Here is a 24,945-nt window from a genome sequence, read left to right on the forward strand (position 1 = left end):
AACAATATAAACCAAACGCCATCCCCGACAGAGTCAAATTAAGTACCTGTTTGCCAAGTAACTTTCTAGAAATGAAGGCAGACAATAATATTTAGTTTCTAGAAATGAAGGCAGACAATGATATTTAGTTTTGACTTAAAGAGAGAAGTCCTGGCCCCTAACACCCAAGTCCAGCCCAAAAAAATCACAGAGGGGAGGCAGAGAAGGCTACTAATACCTACTGTGAAAAGTGCTATGCAGAAAGTTCTATACACATAAATGTGTGAGGCACAGAAAATCTTTATTGCCACAGGAAGCAAGTGCACTCATCCCACCTCACCAACAGATTTAAGAGTCACAGAAACGCAGACTTCACATAATAAAGTACAACACAGACTTGGGGAGAAATGGTCCCTTGGACTATATTGGCTGTAATACTGAGGTAACCAATTGACCTTGTTCAGTGAAAATACCTCCAACACAATGAAAAAAATCAACTAATTATAACATCCAATTCATATATACAATTCAAATAAAAATATATATTATTTGCTTCAATGTATAGCAAATTTAATACATTAGTGTTTACAAAATAAAAACTGTATTCTACTGAAATTTTTCTTGTGCTTCCCCCTTATCACTAAGCTTGAAAGACCAGGAAAGTATGATACTTACGGAAACTTATTTATGGATTTAAAGATGCAGTTTGTGGGGCCATGAAAGATGGATAAATATTAGTTGGAAGATTACCGCATCTTTAAAAATTGTTGCTTATTAAAATCTACAAACTTGAACTGTAAGACACAATTAAAAAAAACCCACAAAATTTCTCAAAATAGATTAGAATACAGGAAACGTTTCATGAAACTACTGAGATACTAACCAGTTCTATGGCTAATATTAAAAACTGAACAATCTATTTAAATCATACTCCTACTATTTCTACACAGTGAACAATACCACCACAATAATCAACCTCACGCTAGCAACAAAGTTGCAAGGTCCATAAAAAGCTTCTTCAGTGGGCTAAACACTATGGTACAATTAAAACATTTAGGTAGGGGAAAGAGCCTTTCAATAGTATAAAAGTTGTTTACTGGTGTTTCTACTGTAAAGCTATTCTACATATCAAAATGAAAAAGCAATTATATATGTGACAGTGATCAGAGACTACAGTCCCGACATTTCATCCAACATTTGGCTGATGAATTTTAGTATAACAGAGTACAACTGAGTATTTTGTACACAATTATGACCTAGAGCAGAATTAAAAACAAAAAAACCCACATATTCAACTCAGTATGCTGTTGTCAGCAATATCTGGGTTTAGATGAATCTGGAGGAAGTAGGTAAAGCGGTCAAATGTCTTCTTTTAAACCAAAAGAAAAAATGTAAATTGGTAGAAATATTATTTGGTTTTTTTAAACTATGGATTCCAATGTGAAATTCTCCTAAGTATGCAAGTACATTATTAACATTTAAGCACACCCCCATAAATATGCACACAGCCCACTAATTAGGGGGAAGAAATTAAAACATACTTTCAAGCTAAAATGAATTTTAAGAAAAAAACTGCAGACACAAATATGAAAGGTCCACAAAATTGTAAAATAAATAACAAATACAGGTGTCAACTAAATGTCCACAGAATTATGCCTGCAAATGTGGATGTAGTGATTGTCCACACTTGTTACGGTCTGGGTGGTGAGACATTCCCCAGGGAGAGCCACCTACTTTCTCAGACTCTATCTAGGACATAAAGAAGAATTTCTGGGTATAAAATGGTTCTTACTCTATAATATTATATATTATAGCCTTTTTACTAGTCACCATCCTTATCACATTTGGGGTTAACTTATTATGCCTTAATCTATTCAACACATTCTTAAATAACAATGTTTAAGTCAAGGCTTTTACATATCAGTTCACTTGTTTCAAATACTCTGTCCAAGTAATAGCTTCCTATTTTTGTTACGATATAATGATATAATGCAATCTGAGTTGACTAAGTAAGAGATCTGCTACTCTAGTGCCCATTTTTAAACTTACTTTAGTATTTATTAATTGCATAAATGTGCCTGATTAAGCCAGCAAAAGTGACATTTTACTACTAAAAAAGACACATTTCCTATTAAAATCAGTTTTATCAAATATTAAATAAACAATATTTTTCTTGGTTTAAATTAAGCCATTTGCTTTCCATTTTTCCAAAGTCATTGCAACCTTGCCAATAACTACATCACTTAAACTTTCTTTATGACTGCAAAGATCTAAACTCTAACAAATAATAATATCTATGCTAAATACACTTAAAAGTAGACAGTGAAATTTCAAGTAAAATAAACTGTATCCACATCTATTGGACCAAACAGGTCTCCACATCTAGCTTTTACTTCTATAAATTACACAAATACATTGTACATTCTTAAATAATGAATGCTTACAATATTAATTTGTAAGCTTTTCCACGTAAAATGACTTACACAGGAATGTGAATGGATCAATATTTCTGTTACAGATTGCAACATTCTCTCAATTTTCTCTTTTGTGGCTGTTGTTTTGTCTTCCTGGTTTCCACAGACTACTGTATCAATCCTTATGCTTTGGCTATGAAATCTGTTTGAGCTGAATGAGGCAACGTTGGTTATTAAGGCTTATTTCTATGATGGAGCATTATCCTTAAACTGAATGCCATTTCCAGAGAACAGTGGGAGAATCACAGCTATCTTGAATCTTCAGGCTCTGTTTTGATGACTTTCTTTTCTAAAGTAAAAGCTGAGTGAGGGTAGTCTTTTAAAATCCCAAGACTCTCTGCATAAAAATGGAAACAGGGTGTGTTGATACTTTAAATCAATGGATCACAAAAAACAAATTCAAACATATGAAACAAATCCCCAAAATCCACAGCAAACAGTATCAACTATTCATAATTCTGCAATTCCATAAAAACATTTTATGTTTATAGAGTTTGTGATTAAGAGCTTCGATTCTGGATTTAAATTCCATCTCTGCCAATTACTAGCTGTGTACATCTCCAAGCAACGTACACACCTCTCTAAGCCTTAGTATCTTTCTTCATCTGTAATATGGGGATAGTATCTATATAGGGCAGCATGAGAGTTAAACGATGAAAGGCACAAAAAAGCATTTAACAAATAGACCATATTTTTATTTAACATTTGGTTCAACATGATAAAAAAATATATGTGAAATAAAATGGGTCACACGTATACAAAGTTACTGGCTAAAATATTTAATCACTATCAATGAAAAAAAGAGACAAAAAAAATCTTCCACATTTCAACATAGAACTATCTTTGAAAGTATCTCCAGCCATGACGCATGATAGAAGAATGAAGACTACTTTCATAAGGAACCATTTCCTGGAGTCAGGTGTGTGCAGTTATTTCAACCTCACAAAAACAGCAGAGAATGACAGCATAGAGCAATGATAGGAAGCACTAGCACTAAAAGACAAATATATATGCACACACTTTGAAAAGGATTCTAGAAATGTAACCAATACGAATAGCTGATCCGAAATTAGGCAGTTCAATTTATGAATTTACTCTATGAAAAAGTAGATCTTAAATTTAGAAGAGTATAAAACCAGTAGCTACCATATACTGAATTCCTATCAGCCAGGCAATTCTATATATATATGCTACCAGCCAGACAATTCTATATATATGCTACCTGTAGAACACTCATTAACTCCATGCGGTAGAAGTGATACTTGTTTTACAGATGAAGCAACGGACTTCAAGTGAAGTTACTTTAACTCAAAGGCTGAGTGATACTACATATTTTCAAATGGTGTTGTTCTCTAATACTGTGTCGAACTCACTTTTTCTTGGGTGAAAATAGGTAAACATCTAACAGTAATAAGGAATAACTTTTCCTTTATGGAGTTCAGTTTACTTCTGAAATATAAATATCACCCCCAAAATGCATCTGTAAGAAAAGTTTAGACTTGGTGTACAGGGTTTTCTTAGTACGAAAAGAAACATGTAATCCCTCAATTTCACATTATGAAAGGCTGGAAAAAGGTAATTACATAAATCAGCCATGTATTATTTGGTTTTAAATCTTGTATAAAAGTAACCATTCATGTAATAGCTAATCAAAATAGTATCAACCTTCATAAGCTTCTGTCAATTCTTTGGAATACCAGTTTCTAAAAAAGATTGGCTAATGGGGCACCTGAGTGGCTCAGCCAGTTAAGACCCTAACTCGGGGTCAAGCATCCCGAGTCAAGCATCCCAGGGTCATGAATTCAAGCCTACTTTATACAAACAAACAAAAGACTTGCTATTATTCGAGCAATCTATTATTTCCAAAAGGAGAAAAACTGACTAGTAACATTGTTAGTAAATGACCTTTTTTTTTTTTTTTTTTTTGGTGGGTGGGGGGTGGACACGGGGTGGGGGGGGGAGTAGGGAATGACAGTGGAGGGCAGGAAAACAGAATTTAAAGATATTTTATTCCAGTGTTACTCTAATAACATCCCATATTCTTACCTGACTGGGACTTTGCCTCACTGGGATAAAGTCTACTCAGCTCTCCATCCACCACAAAATGATGGGGTTGTCTGTTCTGTAAATTAGGCATTCGGAGATTCAAAGGTCTTTCTCCTAATGAAAAGGGGGAAAAAAGCAACATGAACAATACTAAAAACACTTTGTGGTTTTTCTTAAAAATAAGTTTTCACAAATTGCCTGAACACTCCTTAGGAAAGAAGTAAGGAAGGCCAACAGGCACTGAACAATTTGAATAAGAGTTAGAGAAATATCTTAAATGATAACTTAAGAGGGAAATGGCGATTCATGCTAGTTCCAAGGTTTATGAATCTGCCGGGACATTAAGACTGAAACATGAACTAAACAAAAGACTGGGATTTCCAGTAAGCACTCCAGCTTTAGCATGTAATACATCCCCCGAGTAAGGCATTTTCTTAGCAGTGCAACCATTTTATTTACCAAGACATGTCATTCACTATATAATAACACTAGAGACAGAGAAGGCTTCAAGCAACTTCCTGTTAACAACAAAGTCTATGGTAAATCCATGAAGACAGAATTAGCACAGATATGGTAATAACGCTGAATGCACCAAATCCTATTCTCTGTCATAATCCTAAATCCATCACACAGAGCTGACTGCTACCCCACAGTGCACTGTCCTGGTTTCACAAATTAAGAGTCACCAAATCTTTCATTAATTTTGCTTTTGCTTCTTAACCCTTTTGAGTCTTAACTGTCAAGGATGACTTAGAGAAGTTAAACAAGACCTCAACTATAAAGTTTCCATAATATTTTAAAAAGGAAGAATGTTCTTCTCCTCCAGTACTCTGAAATCAGCTGACATATTTTACTCTACATTTGGCAAATGCTTATTAAGATGGTATGGTTACTGGGGCACCTGGGTGGCTCAGTTGTTAAGCATCTGACTTTGGCTCTGGTCATGATCTCACAGTTCTGAGTTCAAGCCCCTCTTCGGGTGAAGCCCACTTCTCTTTCTTTCTCTGCCCTTCCTGGGATTCTCTTTCTGCCCCCTCGCTCATTTGCGCGCGCGCTCTCTCTCTCCAAAAAAAAAAAAAAACAAAAAAAAAACACATGGTACTGTTACTTAGAAAGAAATCTAGTATTTTGACAGTAGTAACCACTCTAGAAAACTGTAATAATATGTAAACAAAACAAAAAAGACGGTCCTACAAAAATTACTGTTTTTCTTCAGACACATATCACTATTTGAAACTAGTTATTCTCTTCCTCCACTGCAGCATAAGCTCCAAGCCAGCAGGGGCTTAACTTCACCAATGCATCTTCAGTGCCCAGAAGGATGCCTGGCGGCACCCAGGAAATACTATGAGTAAATGACAATGACTTGAGATTTTCTTCATGTGTGAATACAAAAAAATGAAAATAATTTTTAAAATGATAAAAATACTCATGAATCATAGCTTTCTAAACCTAAGTGTCTAAGAGAACAATCTCCAACATACCACACAAAATATTTTCATAGGGACTGTAGGCCAATCTAAAGCCTGAGAGAATACAAAATTTCTTCAAGTCTCTCCATTTGTATACTATCTCTACAAATCTCAACTCTCATCACAGTACTTTAGAAGCAGTTAACCATATTCCCTTAGAAACCAAATGTTATAAATTTCATAGATAAATCTGTTTTTGAAGTCTAAAAAAGTATGAAGTTGTGGTCTTTTAAATAATGACAAACGTCTCCCATGGAATCAGTTTCTTGGGGGGAAATGATCTGTAATGTTTACATTTCCCATTCCCACTCACCCTTTACAAAATACATGGCAAATGCATGTGTCGGCTACTGTTTAGGGATAATAAGGTAAAAACCAAACATACAAACAAAAAAAACCCCAAAATAATTACGAGTTACATTTGCAGGATGAATTCCTTCTTTTTAAAAAAGAGACAATTTACCAATTAATTTTTAGACAGAATATATAAAATAATCTCTCTAAAATATTAAGATTTAAAAGTAGGCAAACTTTTGTTTCTCTCTGACGTGCACCTAGCAACTGCGCTAGAAGCATAGGCCACTCTCGAGAGGTACCTTGTCCGTCAGAGCTGTCAGCAGCCAGGCCGTTAGGGCTGTGCTCTTCCGACGTCTGCCTGTACAGCCCTGCGGACAGTCTTCTCTCAGCATGCTGCAGTCTCTCACAGCCAGCTGGGGCGCAAAGGAACTCGATCTGCTTTGCCATCACCTTTTCAGGCTGCTAGTAAGTAAAGCAAAAATAAAATCAGTAACTAAAACATTCTACATGGTTTTAATGGTTTAAAGATGCCAATTTCAGACTCCAGCAAATATATTTAGTATTCATTAAATTAGTTCGCACTTCATGTGGTATACACATTCCATAAATATGCTTAGATGTCTATATCATCATGTTAAAACATAAAATGTTGGATTTTGTGCAAAAGAAAAAAACCTTCCTGCTCATCCTTGAAAGAGAATTCCACTTCAGCTCAAAGGCAAAATAACCTTAGCTTTGTTTCCCAAAGTACTGAGTCCTTTAAAATATTTTTTTTAAAAAGGAACCTCAGAGCAACAGCAACATCTGCTATAATCTGCTTCTAACACACAGGGTGACATCTTGGCATTTTTTATTTTAGGATCTGGCACTACACATGCTCTGATATGATGACAGTATGTTTGGGGGAGAAAAGGTGTAAAATGGCTGTCTAGAAGAACAAGACAAATACATCTCCCACCAAAATCAAACAATGCAAATTATGCAGGAAAAACATGAGTGCCAACAAGAATCTTCACCTTGCTCGTGGAATGAGACTGCGGTATTTCCCAACCAATCGTAAAAAGACATGCTTTAAAATCACAATTAAGTTGGCTGACATACAAATTATCTCTGTGTGTGTTTTGTAAGTTTCTTCTTTATGTATTGCTTTAAGTTACTTACATGTGACACTGAAAGCACTGTATTTATGTATTTTGCTAAGCAGGTAATAATCAAAATGCAGACAGGAATCACTACCATTCCATACGAAACAGTAGCACAAGGAAGCTCCTATATAAAATTAGTTACGAAAAATCCTGATTCACAGTAGTAAAATCAACAGGTGAAAAATATTAATTCAGAGACTGGGATAAAAGCTTATGCTATTTTTCTGAATGCACATAAACCTGATCAAAAGGAACAGTAATGTCGATTCACTGGAGCTTATTAATTGATAAAACTTCAGTAAGATTTCTAAGGAGGAAATGGGAGTTTTCATCCTCTGAACAAGACAAAAACAAGACTTGGCACTACTGAATTTGACCCAAAGCAGTCACTAGGCAGAAGATCAACAGGAATAAAACTTCCGGTGTTTTCTAAAAGGTTAAATTAGACCTTTTAACACCTTTTAGAAATGTTAAATTAGATTTAAATTAAATGTTAATTTTCACAGACAACAATAAAATAACTCAATAGCAAAAGCACCTGAAGCTACACATTAATTTAAGAATTTTTTTTACCATACATGAATTGAAATGATTTAACAATAGCTACCATGGCAATTGATGTTGTGTTGAGAACGAGTTCTAGTTTATCTCAGAGTTGTATCACACAGCCATAGTCAACATGGCTGTTTTCCTGGTACTAAATTGAGTTTTCTTAGGTAGAGAATCTGTCTTTCTTCCTACAAAACTACAAAGAATAAATATCACTCTATCAGATTCTGCTCATAACCAAATCAAACTACGTTGTTGTTGCTATCTTGTTGATACAGCTGTGGATCAGATGACATTTAAAAAAGCACTAGAAAGAAATCCAATCCCTGGATGCTTAAAACCGAAGCTAGCTGAAGCAGCCATTTATTGTTCATCAACAGACATTATTAGGAAATGTTAACTGGTGGTTTATGTTACCTGTGAACTAAGAGCAGCAAGTTCTTCACTCTTAGCTTTAGCCTGCTGGAAGAGTGTCTGCACAGAATCCTGGAAATCTGGAAATCCATCCTATGGGCCAAAGCATAAGTCCTTTTTAGTTGGAGTTTGTAAATAAAATATCAGAACTGGGAAGACAGGGCCAAGTAAACAGCTTTAATCCTACAGTTCAAGTAATCATGATTAAAATTTTAATGTATAATACTTCACTTCAGACTTTTATGGTATGAACTTTATTTCTACAGCTGTAACATCAGTAAAAATACAAATGAAAAAGAGAAAAAGATTTATATGTTTATACATTTCACATAGCATTTCGTCTAGTGGTTCAACTAGTAATATTCACTATCTTCATACTGGACATTCTTTTCTTTTTCTTATTTTTGGTTTGAAAACCACCACAAAAATATTTTCATGGAAATAGCATTTTCCATAGCTTAGATTTTCCGATACAATAGATTGCAGAAGTACAATTACAGCAAAGGGATGGACATTTTTATGAACATTTTTCTTTCACATCCTCTACCCAAGGGCCTTCAATGGTTAATCTTACCATAACTTTTCTTTGCCAGCACTGGGCGGTGTTGGCTTCTTAATTTTTGCCAGTTTGCATTTTGGTATCAATATTCAAAAATTTTTATTACATTTTATCTACTGTAGTTGTGTATACATTTATTTTGTAAATTCTTCTATCACTATAAACTTCAGAAAGGCACTCTGCTTTACAGATTTGATAAATACTCAACTCTACCCTCCAGTTTTTCTAAAGCTTTATCTGTTTGCTTTGTTTTTTAAATTTAACTCTCTAGTCCATCAGGATTTTATTTTGTTATATGTAATGTTGTAAAGAACCAATGTAAATTTCCTTCCAAGTGCTACCCAATAATCCCGACTGGAATTTCAGAATTCTTCCATGTTGACTTGTGATTTCTCCTTCAGCATTTCATATAAGAGGCAATGGTGATTTGAATTCTCAACACCTGCACTCAAGTTCCAATTCTACCACTTAACACTGGATGAGTAATTTAACCTTTCAGAAGGTTAGTTTCCTCATATGAAAAATAAAGATAAGAGCAACTATCTGTTAGGGTTGTTGTGAGGAGCAAATGAGATACTGCCTTCAGCATGTAATCACTGCTAAATAAGTGTATCAATGCATACTTAATTCTTACATAAAACAGAGCCTACCTCGGGCACTCTACTCCTGGACAATATACCAACTTACATTATTACCACTGTCCACTTTATGTATATATAAAAGTGTCAACCTACTACTTTTCTCAGTTATTTTGTGGGTTTTTTTGGTAATTTATTGCTCCACATGAAATTGTTATCTACAAATATCATGACAGCATGGTTTTAGTAACCTTACTAAAAGCTACTAAAGGACTCTTCACAGAAATGGTCACTGACCTCCAAAACATTTCTCCCCTTGTTTCATGAACTATATATTTGTGTAACAAAGGGTAAATCATTAAAAACCAAAGTTCTTATAATAACAGCAGAAAGAGATGTGATAACAAAATATTTTATCTTATTTGAAATAACAGATACGGATTCAAAAGCTTTTCCCCAACAAGGTCTTATTTTTCCACTGCAGAACTCATGTTTTCAAAGATTTCATCTACCAAACTTCTTTTCTTAAGTAGTAATTTACTATTTTAAAATTCAAAGACATGAAATGAAACGGAGTCAGAAGCAAATAAATTTGACATCTTGAGATAGTCTCATGTAGCTTTATGGTGGGTAAACATATAATCAACATTTTTATTTTTTAATAGTTATTTATTTATTTTGAGAGAAAGAGAGAGAATGTGAGCAGGGCAGGGGCCCAGGTAGAGAGACAGAGAGAGAGAGAGAGACAGACAGACAGACAGAGACAGAGAGGGAATGCCAAGCAGGCTCCACACTCTGTGTGGAGCCCAATGTGGGGCTCAATCTCACAACTGTGAGACCATGACTTGAGCCAAAATCAAGAGTAGGACGCTTAACCGACGAGCCACCCAGACACCGCAGAATTTTTTTAGTATTGAAAAAAGCTTCCTGTCTAGGCCCCTACAAGACCAAAGACCCTTGGCTCAGAAGAATGTATGGAATATAATCATTAACAGAGCCAGAATGAACTTTATGCAAGTGTATATAATCTAAGTCTAAATCAAAAGTACACTTTTTTAGCCATTCAGTTTTTCTCTAAGAACTTATTTAGACCTAAAAACCTAACTTTCTCTTTTTAGCGATCTCTCCTTTAAGTTCTGAAGTTCAACAAGGTAAGGTAGTAGAAGACTTGGAAAAGAGAAGCTATCATTTTCCAGGTGACTACCATGTACCACCAATTCCCAACTATCATTTGACCTATATTATCTCATTTAATCCCCACCACAAACCACCCTGGGTTTCTCTCATTTTACAGCTACGGACATTGGCTTCAAAGCCCGTGCTCAAACGAGAAAGTCCTAGACTTACATACTTATGAAACTCCTAACAATAAACAGAGGCACATCTCTTGGATTTTCATAAGCTGAACGGGTTTAACCCTCTGATTTATACTGAGTTCCAAATCCAATTGTACTACTTATTTGCTGTGATACTGGACAGACCATTTCATGTTTCTGTGTCTACTCTGCTAACTTTAGAACCATTTTTTTTTTTTAACGTTTATTTATTTTTGAGGCAGAGAGACAGAGCATGAACAGGGGAGGGGCAGAGAGAGAGGGAGACACAGAATCTGAAACAAGCTCCAGGCTCTGAGCTGTCAGCACAGAGCCCGATGCGGGGCTCGAACTCACGTACCGTGAGATCATGACCTGAGCTGAAGTCGGACGCTTAACCGACCAAGCCACCCAGGTGCCCCTAGAACCATTTTAAAGAAGCAAAAATTGATAAAGAACACTTAGCACAATGTTTGGCACACAGATATTACCCAACAAATGTCTGCTACTGATATTTATTAAGTTCCCTTTAAAAGCTACCAGATTTAACCACAGTAAAATAGAGAACACACTGTTAAGTGACTTACTGCATTTCTATGATACAGCATAGGCAGCTCAGAGATTACTTACATACTAGACATCTTGGGTTTTTAACACTAAAACCAGCAGGACAATATTGACCATACTGGAAGGGAACTGTTCTAGTGGAAAGAACAGTGGAAATCTGGAAATACTTGTTTGTTCATTCATACAAAATCTCTTGTTTGCATAATAGGTTCTAGACTCGGTACTCGATGCCTGGACTCCATGCCTCCTGCCCTTCTAGCAAACAGTCTAGAGAAGGCAAGGACGAAGAGATCCCGAGCACAGACGCCGTCAGGGAAGGCTTCCCAGAAGGCATGACATCTAGGCTGAGACTTGAAAGAAGAGAAGGCTCTAGGGAAACAGAGTAGCTTATATAAAAGCCTGGAGGCAAAAAGAACAGGAGGACACACTTGAGAGGCTGGAGAATATTTAACATAGCTCAGGGAGAAACATAGCTCTCAGGGAGAAGATGAACCCGATCTGTGTTTCTGAAAGTCCAATCTGAATGTGATGGGGGCAATGTACTGGGGGGGCAAGGATGGTGGTAGGGAGACTGGTTAGAAGGCTGTGACCAAGACAGAGAATAGTGGCCTTACAACAGAGAAACACACGAATTCCTAAGATATGGCTTTGGCAACCAGGAGTTTGGTGGTAACATTCTCTAAAGTAATGAATTCAGCACCAAGAAGGAGGCTTGGGAGGGAGCAGAAGGTTGATGAATTCAGTAGGGGACAGGCTACATCTTACCCTCTGGAGACCTCTGTGTAGGTAAGTTTGCAAGGCAGGTTCACGGAGTTGTGAACTTGGGGCAAGAGTCAGGTTGGATAACCACACTAGAGAATTCCAGCTTCTCAACAAGCCCTGGGTGGGGTGTGCCCAGGCCAGAATCTCCAATATTCCAGTATTTTTAAAGGAACTCACAGAAGAAAGAGTGATCTAGTCTTCTTATGTTAAGAACTAGATGTGTGATCCCAGGTAGGAAAGTTAACTTCATTATTCTTCAGTGGAGATTTAAACCATCTGCTTTATCTGCCCAGTGGAGATTTGTGGGGATTCCATGAAGTAATGCAAACAGTGACTCTTGGAAAAGCCCACATTGCTATACAAACATACAGTGGCATCACTGTCAGGATTATTCAACCATGAGAATTTGGAAAAGCTGGAAGGGGTAACTTCAAACTCTACATGTATGCGCAAGTTTTTGGGAAATGGACACTGCTCCTTCATTAATAAAGAGACGTAAAAACATGCAATAAGCAATAAACAACAATATCCAAGTAATGAGTGGTCTGTCTCTGTAATGAAGACATTAGTCATTCTGATTTTTTCCCACAGTCTTTGATAGTTCTTTACGGAAAAATACAGGACTGAGGAGCTATCACTACATGATCTAGGTTTCAGGTACCCAAAATATGTGGCTTAGAAATAAAAGTGAGAACATTCCCAAGAAACTGGTGTCTTTCATATTATGTTTGGTGCAGGACTTTTGTTATATGTCTCTCAAGCTTTTTTCCTAAGAACCAGCTGTACCACGCTATGAGCAATTTATCTTCATGTCATATTCTTGGCTGCTGCCATTAATCACATTGTTCCCTTACTGGTGAGACTCTGATTCTGAGCACTGAGAAAATAAAAGACACAGGGTGGGATGCTGTTCGTGACCTAATTACTCTCATCCCATTGGTCTCCACCCCCATTCCTCCTCAACTTTCCCACCAAATACCGGCAAGCTTTAAAGCCACTGCTTAGCTGTCTTTAAAATGACTTGTTCCAACAGATGTTCTCAGCCTCACACGTGCATTTTCCTTTTTTTTTCTACTCACACTTTCTATATGAATAGCAGATTGTAATGCTTCTGTTTTTCTGATCCAGAGGGGAAGAGTCTACATCAAATTAGACCAGCTTTCTCTCAATAGCTTAGTAACAGCGTAGGTGGATGTTCTGACCCTCTTCCCTCCCCCTGCCTCCCTCTCCCACCCCCACCCCCCTGGAACTGCTAGCAGATGTTTCCTCTAAGTCTTTCTTCTTCAAAACCCCAATTCTCTGACTTTCTGGACTCTATTAACAAACTGCATTTCTTTCATGCAGTTATCTCTGATTGCTTGGCACTCCCAGCCCACACAGGATCAAGAATGCTGTCACCTCCCATCTCTCTCCCTAGTTTCCAGCAATGTCAGTGAACGAAGAAAACTTACAGATGAGATTGGAACAGTAACCACCATATCCTTCCTCTCTTCCAAGACACTACTTACGACACTGAAGGTAATGACAGGGTTTGTTCTGAGAACATGTTATGTTCTTAATGAAAAAGAAAGGCTATCAACTGAAATCTATTTTAATTAATATTTAAAAAAAAATTTTTTTTTAATCTTTATTTTGAGAGAGAGACACAGTGTGAGCAGGGGAGGGGTAGAGAGAGGGGGAGACACAGAATCCAAGGCAGGCTCCAGGCCCTGAGCTGTCAGCCCAGAGCCCGACGCGGGGCTCGAACCCACAAACTGTGAGATCATGACCTGAGCCAAAGTTGGACACCTAACCGACTGAGCCACCCAGGTGCCCCTAATTAATATTTTTTAAAAATGAGGGAAAGATATGAGTGCCAGGGACTTTGGCTGTTGGTTTTTCACCTCCTTTAGTTGTCAAGCTGTCTTAAACACACTGTCATAGGTACAGTATACGTAAATCAAGCTAATTTTTCTTGATTTACTCGGTTTAACCTCCTTCCAAAGACAGTGCTTTTCCTCATGCTAAGCATTTAGTTTGACAAATGGTAACGTCTTATATTTAAATACATTTTGTAATTTATGTTGTTAAATTTTCTACTCAAAACTTAATTGTTCGGATAAGCTTCCTTGAAACAGAAAATGGTAACTGCCACCCTTTCCCCTTTCTTCAAAGACTTCAGTTGCTATACACGCTTGCTTTTCATACCAGACTAGCAGGAGAAAAGGTATAATTCTAACAGTGTTTTTATAGCCAAGGTTCATGAGCACCCAGGAAGGTAGTTCTGCTTTGCAGTTTAGGAGTCAGACCTAGATTAGGAGCCCTGGCTCTGCCACTAGATAGCAATGTGGCAACTTGAGCAAGCTCCTGAGACTTCACGGGTGTCTCCTTGGCTATACACAGAAATCATAAAGCCTCCATATAATGAGAGACAGGAAGGTTTGTGATCATGAATTTCAAATGCCTAGCAGGGACAGGCATACAATACATTCAGGAAAAAGCAGTTATTTTTCCAAGTGTCCCAGAGCTTAGGTTTGGGGTTTCTGATGAAAAAGGAAAGAATAAACATAATTTATTTTTATTTTAGCTGAAAGTGGATTTACACAAAGGGTTGTATTCCAGGTGGACAAGTTATTCATCTAGCCTTGACAGGAGAAATATTCCCAAGCCTTGCTTACTAACCTACAGGGTTGAAGAGGTGCCTTCCCTAGAGGCTCCACTGAGTTACCCTAAGGCCTCCCCAAGCTAGCAACCTTTTTCCTCTGTGTCCACTTCATTATTCTAGGAATTACAGAAAGAAAGTTCAAGATCTTTATGTTGTTTTGTTTTTTTAATTTTATTTGAGAGAGAGAACATGCAAGTGGGGTAGAGGGACAGAAGGAGAGAGAGAATCTTAAGCAGGCTCCACACTCAGTGTGGGGTGGCCTGACCCGGGGCTCCATGCCATGACCCTGGGATCATGACCTGAGCTGAAATCAAGAGTCAGACGCTCAACTAACTGAGCCACTCAGGCGCCCCTAAAATCTCTAGGTTTTTTAATGTCAAACTTTCCCTGTAGAAAGGAGTGCTACTTAAGGACAACAGATTATGCTGAGTACTTTACTACAATATGTATCCTGTATTAAACAAAAACAATCAAATAAATAGCTAACTATCCTTCAAGGGGAACAACTGGGGTGCTTGGGTGGCTCAGTCTGTTGCAAGTCTGACTCTTGATTTCAGCTCGGGTCAGGATCTCCCAGTTCCTGAGATAGAACCCAGAGCCGGGCTCCATCCTGACAGCAAGAAGCCTGCTTGGGATTCCCTTTCTCTCTCTCTCTCTCTGACCCTTCCCCACTCGCACTGGCTCACACTCTCAAAACTACCATTAGAAAATATCTTTAGGGTGGGAGGGAGGGGAGGGTGGGTGATGGGCATTGAGGAGGGCACCGGCTGGGATGAGCATTGGGTGTTGTATGGAAACCAATTTGACAATAAATTTTATGTTAAAAAAAAAATCTTTAAAAGGGAACAACTCACTACATAATAAGAGGAAAAATATCAGACAAGGATTTTAAAACTTCTAGCCAATCCTTCACAAACAGTTCAGGAAATTACATAATTCAGCAACAAGAAAACACTTTCGTTTAGTTTCGTTAGTTTATCCTAATGCACTGATAATGGCACGCAAGAAATTTTTTCTTTCCCTTACGTGTCTATTTGTGATGTCATTTCTATTTTATCTACTGACATTACATTTCTTTTTGTTCATTATAAAAATTATCTTTTTTAAGGGGTGTCTGGGTAGCTCAGTTGGGTAAGCATCCAACTCTTGGTTTTGGCTCAGGTCATGGTCTCAAGGATCCTTACTTTAAGCCCTGTGTTGGGCAGGCAGGCTCTGTGCTGACAGTGCAGAACCTGCTTGGGATTCTCTCTTCCTCTCTCTCTGCCCCTCCCCTGCTCATGCACTTTTCTCCCTCTCTCTCAAGAAAAATAAACTTAAAAATTTTTTTCTTAATTATCTTTTTAAAATGAAAAGAAGTCAATAACTTGGCATGTATGCCAATTGGTTACTGTCAAGGATTTCAGAAACATGAAAATTAAAGACTAAATTCTCATTCATATGGACCTAGTAATTAGTAATCTGCTATAATTTACAATGTGCTAAGGTTATCTTTATAGTATATTCTTTTAATAGAGAATTAGTAATTCAAATGAAATAAGAAACACTATGTTCAAAGAATTCTAAAATCTTTCTAGTTGTACTTATGAAGTCCTTGGTGTCAGTCATATATTCTGAACAAACTGTTCTCACTGTTCTCTAAAAATGCACAGGATTTTCTCCTCTGTGTCTTTGCCCATGCTAGATAGACTACCTTTGTGATGCCCCTCTACCCTCCACCCCACATCTTTACCTTCTGAAATCCTACCCTTATTTTAAAACCCAGCCCTGGGTGGCTCAGTTGGTTGGTTGAGCGTCCAACTTCAGGTCATGAACTCGCGTCCATGGGTTCGAACCTCGCATCGGGCCCTGTGCTGAAAGCTCGGAGCCCGGAGCCTGCTTTGGATTCTGTGTCTCCCTCTCTCTCTGTTCCTCCTCCGCTCACACTCTCTCTCTTTCTCAGAAATAAATAAAGATTAAAAATTTTTTTTAAAAATAAAATAAACCAGCTCAAACAGTTATCTACTCAACAGAGCCTCCCTTAATCTCTCCTCATGCCAGAAACTCTCCCCTTCGCAGTAGCCACATAGAAAGTAGATCTAGACAAAGCACTAATACTTGATGAAAAGTCTTAAGAGAGTAACAAACCTATACAATACTAACTACCTCAGTACCAGCTTCCAGAACCAATGAATAGCTCCACTATCTCAAATCTGAATTACAGTACACGAAAGAATTTGGACAAGGACTTATGCCAATACTGTATATCTTGCAAAGGATTACAGTGAATACAGGTGTAGGTACACACATGCATAACACACACACTCACACACTCTGAAGAGATAGTCACCCTGCAACACAGGAGTGCTTTTAAAAAACTAAGCAAAAACAAAACAAAATTAAAAACAAACCAACAAAAAAAAGTAAACTGCCCTAAATTCAAAGTTAAAGTCCCTATTTCTTTCTGGGAAACATCAAGAGTGGTCTATAAGAGCATTTAACATTCAACCTCAGCTGAGGTCATGATCTCACGGTTCATGGGTTCGAGCCTCATGTCAGGCTCTGTGCTGACAGCTCAGAGCCTGGAGCCTGCTTCAGATTCTGTGTCCCTCTCTCGCTCTGCCCCTCTCCCGCTCATGCTCTGTCTGTTTGTCTGTCTGTCTCTCTCTCTCTCTCTCAAGAATAAACATTAAAAAATAAAGTAGCCTGCAGTTGAGTAGTCATGTGTCTTATTTGGGAGAGGTTAGAACTGTTATTCACAGAAAAAGAAAATGCTGATTATCTTAATTCTAAATCCAGAACCCTTCAAATGGCTTTATGAACACTAGTAAAACAATAAACTAACCATACAGAACTATCATTCAATTATCTATAGTGCAACATATTTAAAGGAACAGAAGGGTCACATCTAATGCTATAACCTAATACTCTGAACTACTAAAATGAAACTCAAAACATTGTGACTGGATACAAAAAATACTTTGCTTAAATTTCAGATAAGGGCCACTGAGAAGGTCAGAAAGATTTATCAATACAGCCTAACAAGAAAAAAATTACAGATCAAACAGTCCGTGAGGTTCGTGATCTCAAACTTTCAATGTTCAACAGTGATCTCTGCAGACAGACAATGAGGGAAACTGGGGCTTAAATGTGAGAACAGCCTGAGTCAGGATCACAACAGGTCCTGAGTCAGGGCCAACAGTGGGAGAGGGAGGTGGTCAGAACTTCTAGCCTAGCAGCTGACTACCTTTTCTGGTCACTGGGTAGGTTTTATACCTTTTCCTCTAAATCCTCCCTCTGATGGCACGTGCCTTCTTAGCAGTCTCTGTGTTTACCTGCCTTCCCTCTCAGTGGCAGAGTCACCAAATCTACAGGGATCCTCTCTCATTATCTTGGGATGCAACAGGATAAAACTATTTCACTAGTTAGATTATCTTCTAATGGCCTTTTGGATCATTTCAACAATTTTTTTTGCATAGTATCTGAAGCTAACCCATCTTAAACATTACTCAAGACCTAATAAGAGGTTGATTACAAATATAAGCACAACGTTTTAAATTCTTCCCTTCTTTAAGAACCACTGCTTTAGGCTAAAGTTTTTAAGAAATCAAAGATACTTAACCATGGCCATTCATTATTTCATCTAACAGATTTTATTAAGTGCCTATTAAGTGCAAGGCACTATTATAAAATCTGAGTATAAAGTAGTGGACAGATAAGAGCTGTACTCTCATCTAATGGGGAAGACTGATAATAAAAATAAATACGTAATAGTTTCAGGTACCAGTAAGTGCTATGAAAACAAACAAACCAGGAAAATGAGCCTGAATGTGATTTTGAGGTAAAGGTGCCCTTTTAGAAAGGGAAGCAGGTATGTCAGAGCAAATTCTCAGCTATGAGCTAAAGCCAGGTGAAGAGCTAAAGATCTACGTAGGGGAACAAACAGTGAGTGATGAGGCACAAATGAGTTTGGCATGTTCCAGCAACAGAAAGTGGGTCAGTGTAGCTGGGACACAGTAAGAATGGGGAAGTGTGGTAGCAGATGAGGCCAGAGATACAAAGTTAGAGTCAGATCATAGAGGATCTTAGATGCCTCAGGAAAAAGTGTAGATTTTATTCTAGGTACAGTAGAAAGCCCTGGAAAGATTTAAGCAAGGAAGGGATTTATGTTTGTTTGTTTGTTTCTTTTTTTCTTTTGTAATTGTTTTTTTTTTTTTAATTTTTATTATTTTTTTATTTTTGACAGAGCACAAGTGGGGGAGAGGGGGACAGAGGATCGGAAGCAGTCTCTACACTGTCAGCAGTGAACCTGATGTGGGGCTCGAACTCACTAACCGTGAGATCATGATCCTAGCCAAAGTTGGATGCTCAACTGAGCCACCCAGGTGCCCCAAGATTTATGTTTTTAAAAGATAACTGTGGCTTTGGTATGGCTGAAAGATTAGTCCAAACAGATGCTTAGTTAAAATAATGAGAGAATTTAGGATAGTCAAACATAGTTTATTTGTTTGAACTTGAAATTAAATAATGGATGGCTAAGAGAATTAATGACCCCCTCCCCTCCCCCCCCTTGTCAATCCCCTGCCCAAGAAAAAAAGGAAGGAGCTCTCTGACTTCAAATTTCTACTCTGCTTCAGATTGGCCTTTAAAAAGTATTTATTCCAAATTAAGGAACAGTGGTTTTGAAACCATTCTATAGTTCTGACAGCCCTAACAAAAGCTCGTTTTTCTTGCTCAACTCCCACCTTACCTCTTGCAAGCCTAAAATCTGAAGGGACAGCCTCAACCACAATCCTCTAAGAGGCTTAATTATAGGCAAGTCTCCATTACTTGCAGCTACTAAATTGTCATTTCTCTCAGATTGTTAATATAAATAAACCTTGGCTCCTCTAAACGTATTTGATAAGATGACTAAATAAATAAGATTATAAAAGAAATCATTTGGAGCCCCTGGGTGGTTCAGTTGGTTAAGTGTCCGACTCTTGATCGTGGCTCAGGTCATGATCTCACAGTATGTGACTTCGAGCCCCACGATGAGCTCTGTGCTGATGGTGCAGAGACTGGTTTGGATTCTGCCTCTCCTTCTCTCTGCCCCTCCCCTGCTTGTGCTCTCTCTTTCTCTCAAAAAAATAGATAGATAGATAGATAGATAGATAGATAGATAGATAGATAAAGTTAAAAAAAAAGAAAGAAAGAAATCATGTAACCAGGAGAGTTTTAAATCTATAAGCAACACCCACCGACTATAATAAAATGACTGGACATCAATCTCATTATTTTCTAAGAATTTCTTTAGTTTCCTAGTTCAAATTAGATACTTCAAAGCAACAAAATTCTATATTGTTTTAAAGATTCCAGGGGCGCCTGGGTGGCTCAGTCGGTTAAGCGGCCGACTTCGGCTCAGGTCATGATCTCGCGGTCCATGAGTTCGAGCCCCGCGTCGGGCTCTGTGCTGACAGCTCAGAGCCTGGAACCTGTTTCGGATACTGTGTCTCTCTCTCTCTGACCCTCCCCTGTTCATGCTCTGTCTCTCTCTGTCTCAAAAATAAACATTAAACAACAGAAATTTGTAAAAAAAAAAAAAAAAATTCCAAAATTCACATTTTTCACTTGTTCATGGAATATCCTTTTTTTTTGGTTTGAATTAGTAAATAAACATTATTAGCATGAAAATATATTATGCATAATCTTACCTCCACTTTAATTCTCTTCGGAGATAATTCATCTCTTTCTCCACATTTTGACCTGAAGAGAAAAACTTGAGAAGGTAAAAAATTTTATCCTGAAGACATCTCAATCTATAAACTTCCACCAAAACATATACCACTGGAACCTTTACACTGGAAATAAGAGATTCATAGTGAACATGGACATAATAAAGAAGAGACTTTTTATCACTTCTAAATAAAATTAGAAAAATACGCAGACACACTTATACACTTTAAAAGGCCACTACCTAAGAACTACCCACAAAGAAATTACTTAATAAATATGTAATGATCACATAATGAAAAAGGAAAAAAAAATCAAGGAGGTTTACACTGCATGATATCCTTTTATGTATCAGTAGAAACACTTCAGGATAAAATGACCAGTGGCTCTTTAAGATGAATGCTTAAGGCTACATAAGATTAAAATACATTTTGTCTATCTATTGTAACTACAGAGGCATTTTCCCTTGACCTACAGATCCCTCTTCTGGGAAATCTCCCAAAGGTACCTACAAATATATGAAATACTATGGCCACTTAAACTACAATAAGCCATCAATTCTAAGTTATCCCTCAAAATAAAGACGTTAAAATGTAAAAAAAAAAAGTATATCTCAGAACCAACAAAATACATATGATGTTATCTATTATGGTGCTATTTATAATGATAAAAAACTAGAAATAACTCCAGTATCCATCAATAGGGGACCGGTTAAATAAATCATGGTATATCCACGCAATGCAATACCATGCAGATGCAAAAAATAATGCTAGATGTGTACGTACTAACACGACAAGATCTCCAAGATATGTTAAAAGCAAGATATAGAATAATGTAAATATATGCTGCCTATTTTGTTTTGGAAAAAAGGTAAAAATGAGAAAATATATTTATATTTGTTTGCAAGTACATAAACATACACTAGAAAGCTGAAAAAAAACCTAATAAAACCATTTACACACTGAGGAGAGGAAGAGGGTAAAAAGACAGGAACCAGAGTGCAACTTTTTTATATTATATATTCACATAGTTTTGACTTTTACATGATGTAAAAGTCTTATATATTTAAAAATATATTTAACTTAAAAAATATATAAATGTACATACTACAAGAAATAGCTAAAAACTGTTGAAAGCAGCTGGCTCTAAGATGTGATGTGGTACTCAGAAGGGTTCCCTGCGTGGAGCAGAGAAATGCTGAGTTTCATCATAAGCCCTGTGTACTGCATGACTCCCTAAATCCTGTATATGTATTACTCTGATTAAAGCAAATCATTTAAATAAAGCAATCAGAGAGGCGCCTGGGTGGCTCAGTCAGTTAAGCATCCGACTTCGGCTCAGGCCATGATCTTGAGGTTCGTGGGTTCAGTCGGGCTCTGTGCTGACAGCTCAGAGCCTGGAGCTGATATAAATATATATCCTTTGGATTCTGTGTCTCCCTCTCTCTCTCTGCTCCTCCCCCCACTCGTGCTCAGTCTCTCTCTCAAAAATAAATAAACATTAAAAAAATTAAATTAAGCAGTCAGAAATTTTGTAGAATACAAGTGAAAAAAATAAATATATCACTGAATCAGCTCTTGATAGCTTGTTCATTTACTCTGCAGAATTTTACTTTGTGTCAGTTTGTAAACATGTGGGATCTTTCTTTAGGCAGGGTAGCAAATGAGGCTGCTAGGAGTTGGGGGAAATCATGACAATGACAGCAAATGCCTACAACAGTGGTTTTTCAATCTGGAGCAGGCACCAGAATACTCTGAGATACTTGTGAAAATGTGGATTCCAAGGTTCCATCCAGAAACTGTGATTTATTAGGGCCGGGGAGGGTGCTCAGGATGTGGTTTCTGAATACACATTCAATTACTCTAATGCCAGTGGTCATCGGCATCTCCTCAGAGAAGCAGTCGCACACACAACTGATGGTGAACGAGAAGTTAGGGTCCATGTGGAAACGAAGAATACAATCAAAATGGTACTACAACCATTTTGCTTAGGGTTTAAGTGAGGATGAGATAAGAGGAATAAGATATTTATATCAAATTTTAAAACCACACTGCTTTTCAACAATTAAGTTTTTTATTTCAAATATTCCATATTGCACTTCCATATTTTACATGTCCATATTCCACATCATCTGGTATCTTTCAATTTTCCCTTAAATACTCATCAATGGAGTCTTTTTTATCTATTCTGCTAATCTCATTAGCTTGCAAACACCCTGCAGCAAAAGGAACCCCTTTGCTTCCTCAGAGAGTTCAACAAGTTCATATGGTAAGTGAGTATACAAAAAAGCCTACACATGCTGACTGACTAAATCCCATCCTCACACTCAAAACCAAAGCATCTGTGTGCGAAGAATGTCTAAAACCACTACCAGAACAATGCTGTAATACTAGGGAACAGTTTTTCAAAAGAAAGACAAAAGAGGATTTAAACAAAACAAGAAAAACCACTTTAGCAATGTCTGGAAAAATGTCCTACTCCCATAAAGCAATGTAAAAATATTGCCAATTAGTTAGACACTTACTTGGTGGTTCTGTAGGTATATTTGTAGGTGACTTCTCGAGAAATCTGCCTAGCCAGGGCAAATAGTTCATCTCTTCTCGTCAGCAGGGCGTTATCCTTCACACAGAGCTGAGCAGCCGCTTCATTAACAGTGAGCTGTGGATCCAAAACCAAGTTTAAAAGTTATAAACACCCTCATTTCACCAGTGTGAAAAATGCTTCACTTAAGTATATAAAAATGTCAGGTCATTATATAATGAGATGGTAATTTATAAAAATCAGGATGGGCCTTTCTTTATTCCTTATTAGTCCTAATGCCTAATTTCACAAGAAAATCACATCATCTACCATCTCTCAGGACTCAAATTAATCAAAATAGTCATCTTGGTTTTAGGTATTTATATGCTTAAAATACTTTTGTTTAGGTATGAGAATTTATAGAAAGTAAGCAAAATAAAATAAAAATAAAAAGTAAAAAATGTTCTGTATCTCATTTTTATGAAAAGCCAGGGGACAGGATATGATTTGGTGATAACATTCCCCTAACTAAAAATGAGTATACATGGTCTGACATATTTTTCAAAGTGAACGGATATGAAAATTCTTAGAAAGGAATAAAAATTAGATGACTGGAGTTAAATATTTATCAAATCACTTAGTACCAGAGTTATCACAAATTAGGGCCAAAAAGGAAAATCACTGTCTTGGAGTCAGTAATTCTCTAAAATTCATCGAATTCTACTTTTTCATCAAAGTGTTAAATAATGCCAATACAGAGTTGCTACCTGACAAAACATTCTGTAATGAAATTTAAAGTAGCAAATGTTACCTTTTAAATTAAAAACCTATTAATTTTTTCATAAATCAGAAAAAGTTTTTTTCACATAATTTTACCAACTTAAATTGATGGAGGGAACTGCGAAGAGGTATATCACACTTTTTTAAAAAGCAAGAAACATGCTGGTTCCACACATGACTGATGGCAAGATGAGAATGGGATTTGATGGCAGACAGATCTGAGAGGAGTCTTGCTCCATCACTTAGCATCTGTAGGACTTTGGGCATGTAAAATCTTCTCAGAGCCTCAGTTTTCTCAGAGGCAAAAACAGGATAATCAAAACGGGAACTACCTCAAGGGATTTTAACAAGAGATAAATGAGGAGACACACGTGGCACAAAGTTGTTCTTAGTTCTTGGTTTCCTTTCATAAAAAGGCAGGCATTTACTTTCTCCCTACCCAGGGATCCCACTTTATTCATAAAAATCATCTGCATTTAAATTTTCAAAAATAGAAGCAAAAGAAGAAAATAAATGCAGAATGCACACCTTCCATCTACTAACATTTTAATGTATATAGTCTACTATCTGTCTGTGAACATATAAACATACACGTGAATATAGATTTGCAATTGCCTTTTCTCACATACGCTACATTTTTGTACATCACGTACTAAGGCAGAAAGGTGGTTTGTTTACATCAGCACATGGCATGTAAACTGATAAATGAATTTAAGTATTCTTTATGATCTCATTTTTACTAACTAGAAATATTCCATTATAGTTAAGAGTAATATATTATTTAAATCAACCTCACTCTGAACATTAAACTCCCCAGTTTTTCATGTACTACAAAGAAAGCTGCAAAGAACATTCTTAATTGTATATCTCTGCACACATATTCAATTATTTTCTTGGAATAAATTCCTATGAATAAACTCGTAAGGCCACAAAACATACTACATTTTAAAACTTACATATTTCACCAAATTACTCTCCAGAAAAATTGCTCCAAATCATAACGCTAGCAACAATTATATGAAGATCCATTACTCAGAATTAACTAACACTGGTTATTTTATTTTAAAAGCTTTACCAATTTAATGTATTTTCAGTGACATTTGATTATAATTCACATTTCTTTAACTATAAAACTGAACCTTTTTTAATGTTTTTAAG

The 24,945-nt window shown here is 36.9% G+C and overlaps 1 protein-coding gene across 2 annotated transcripts in view; it reads right to left on the reverse strand.

Moving 5' to 3' along the window:
* Positions 1 to 259: 259 nt before the first annotated feature.
* The window catches only part of NAB1 (NGFI-A binding protein 1), a 43,976-nt gene continuing 19,290 nt past the window's right edge, over positions 260 to 24,945 (reverse strand). The window contains exons 3-8 of one of the 2 annotated variants that reach the window (XM_047083656.1): positions 23,012 to 23,145; positions 20,469 to 20,520; positions 8,380 to 8,469; positions 6,568 to 6,727; positions 4,500 to 4,613; positions 260 to 2,790 (exon numbers count right to left, since the gene is read on the reverse strand). In XM_047083656.1, coding sequence (XP_046939612.1) covers positions 2,702 to 2,790; positions 4,500 to 4,613; positions 6,568 to 6,727; positions 8,380 to 8,469; positions 20,469 to 20,520; positions 23,012 to 23,145 — 639 coding nt within the window. In that variant the 3' untranslated portion in view covers positions 260 to 2,701. Of the gene's footprint in view, positions 2,791 to 4,499; positions 4,614 to 6,567; positions 6,731 to 8,379; positions 8,470 to 20,468; positions 20,521 to 23,011; positions 23,146 to 24,945 lie in introns of both variants that reach the window. The other variant, XM_047083655.1, reaches the window with a different exon arrangement.

This window comes from Lynx rufus, unplaced genomic scaffold (assembly GCF_022079265.1).
Source record: "Lynx rufus isolate CCGP_SWC_20201006 ecotype Redwood Valley unplaced genomic scaffold, mLynRuf1.p SCAF_2, whole genome shotgun sequence".
Lineage (NCBI taxonomy): Eukaryota > Metazoa > Chordata > Mammalia > Carnivora > Felidae > Lynx > Lynx rufus.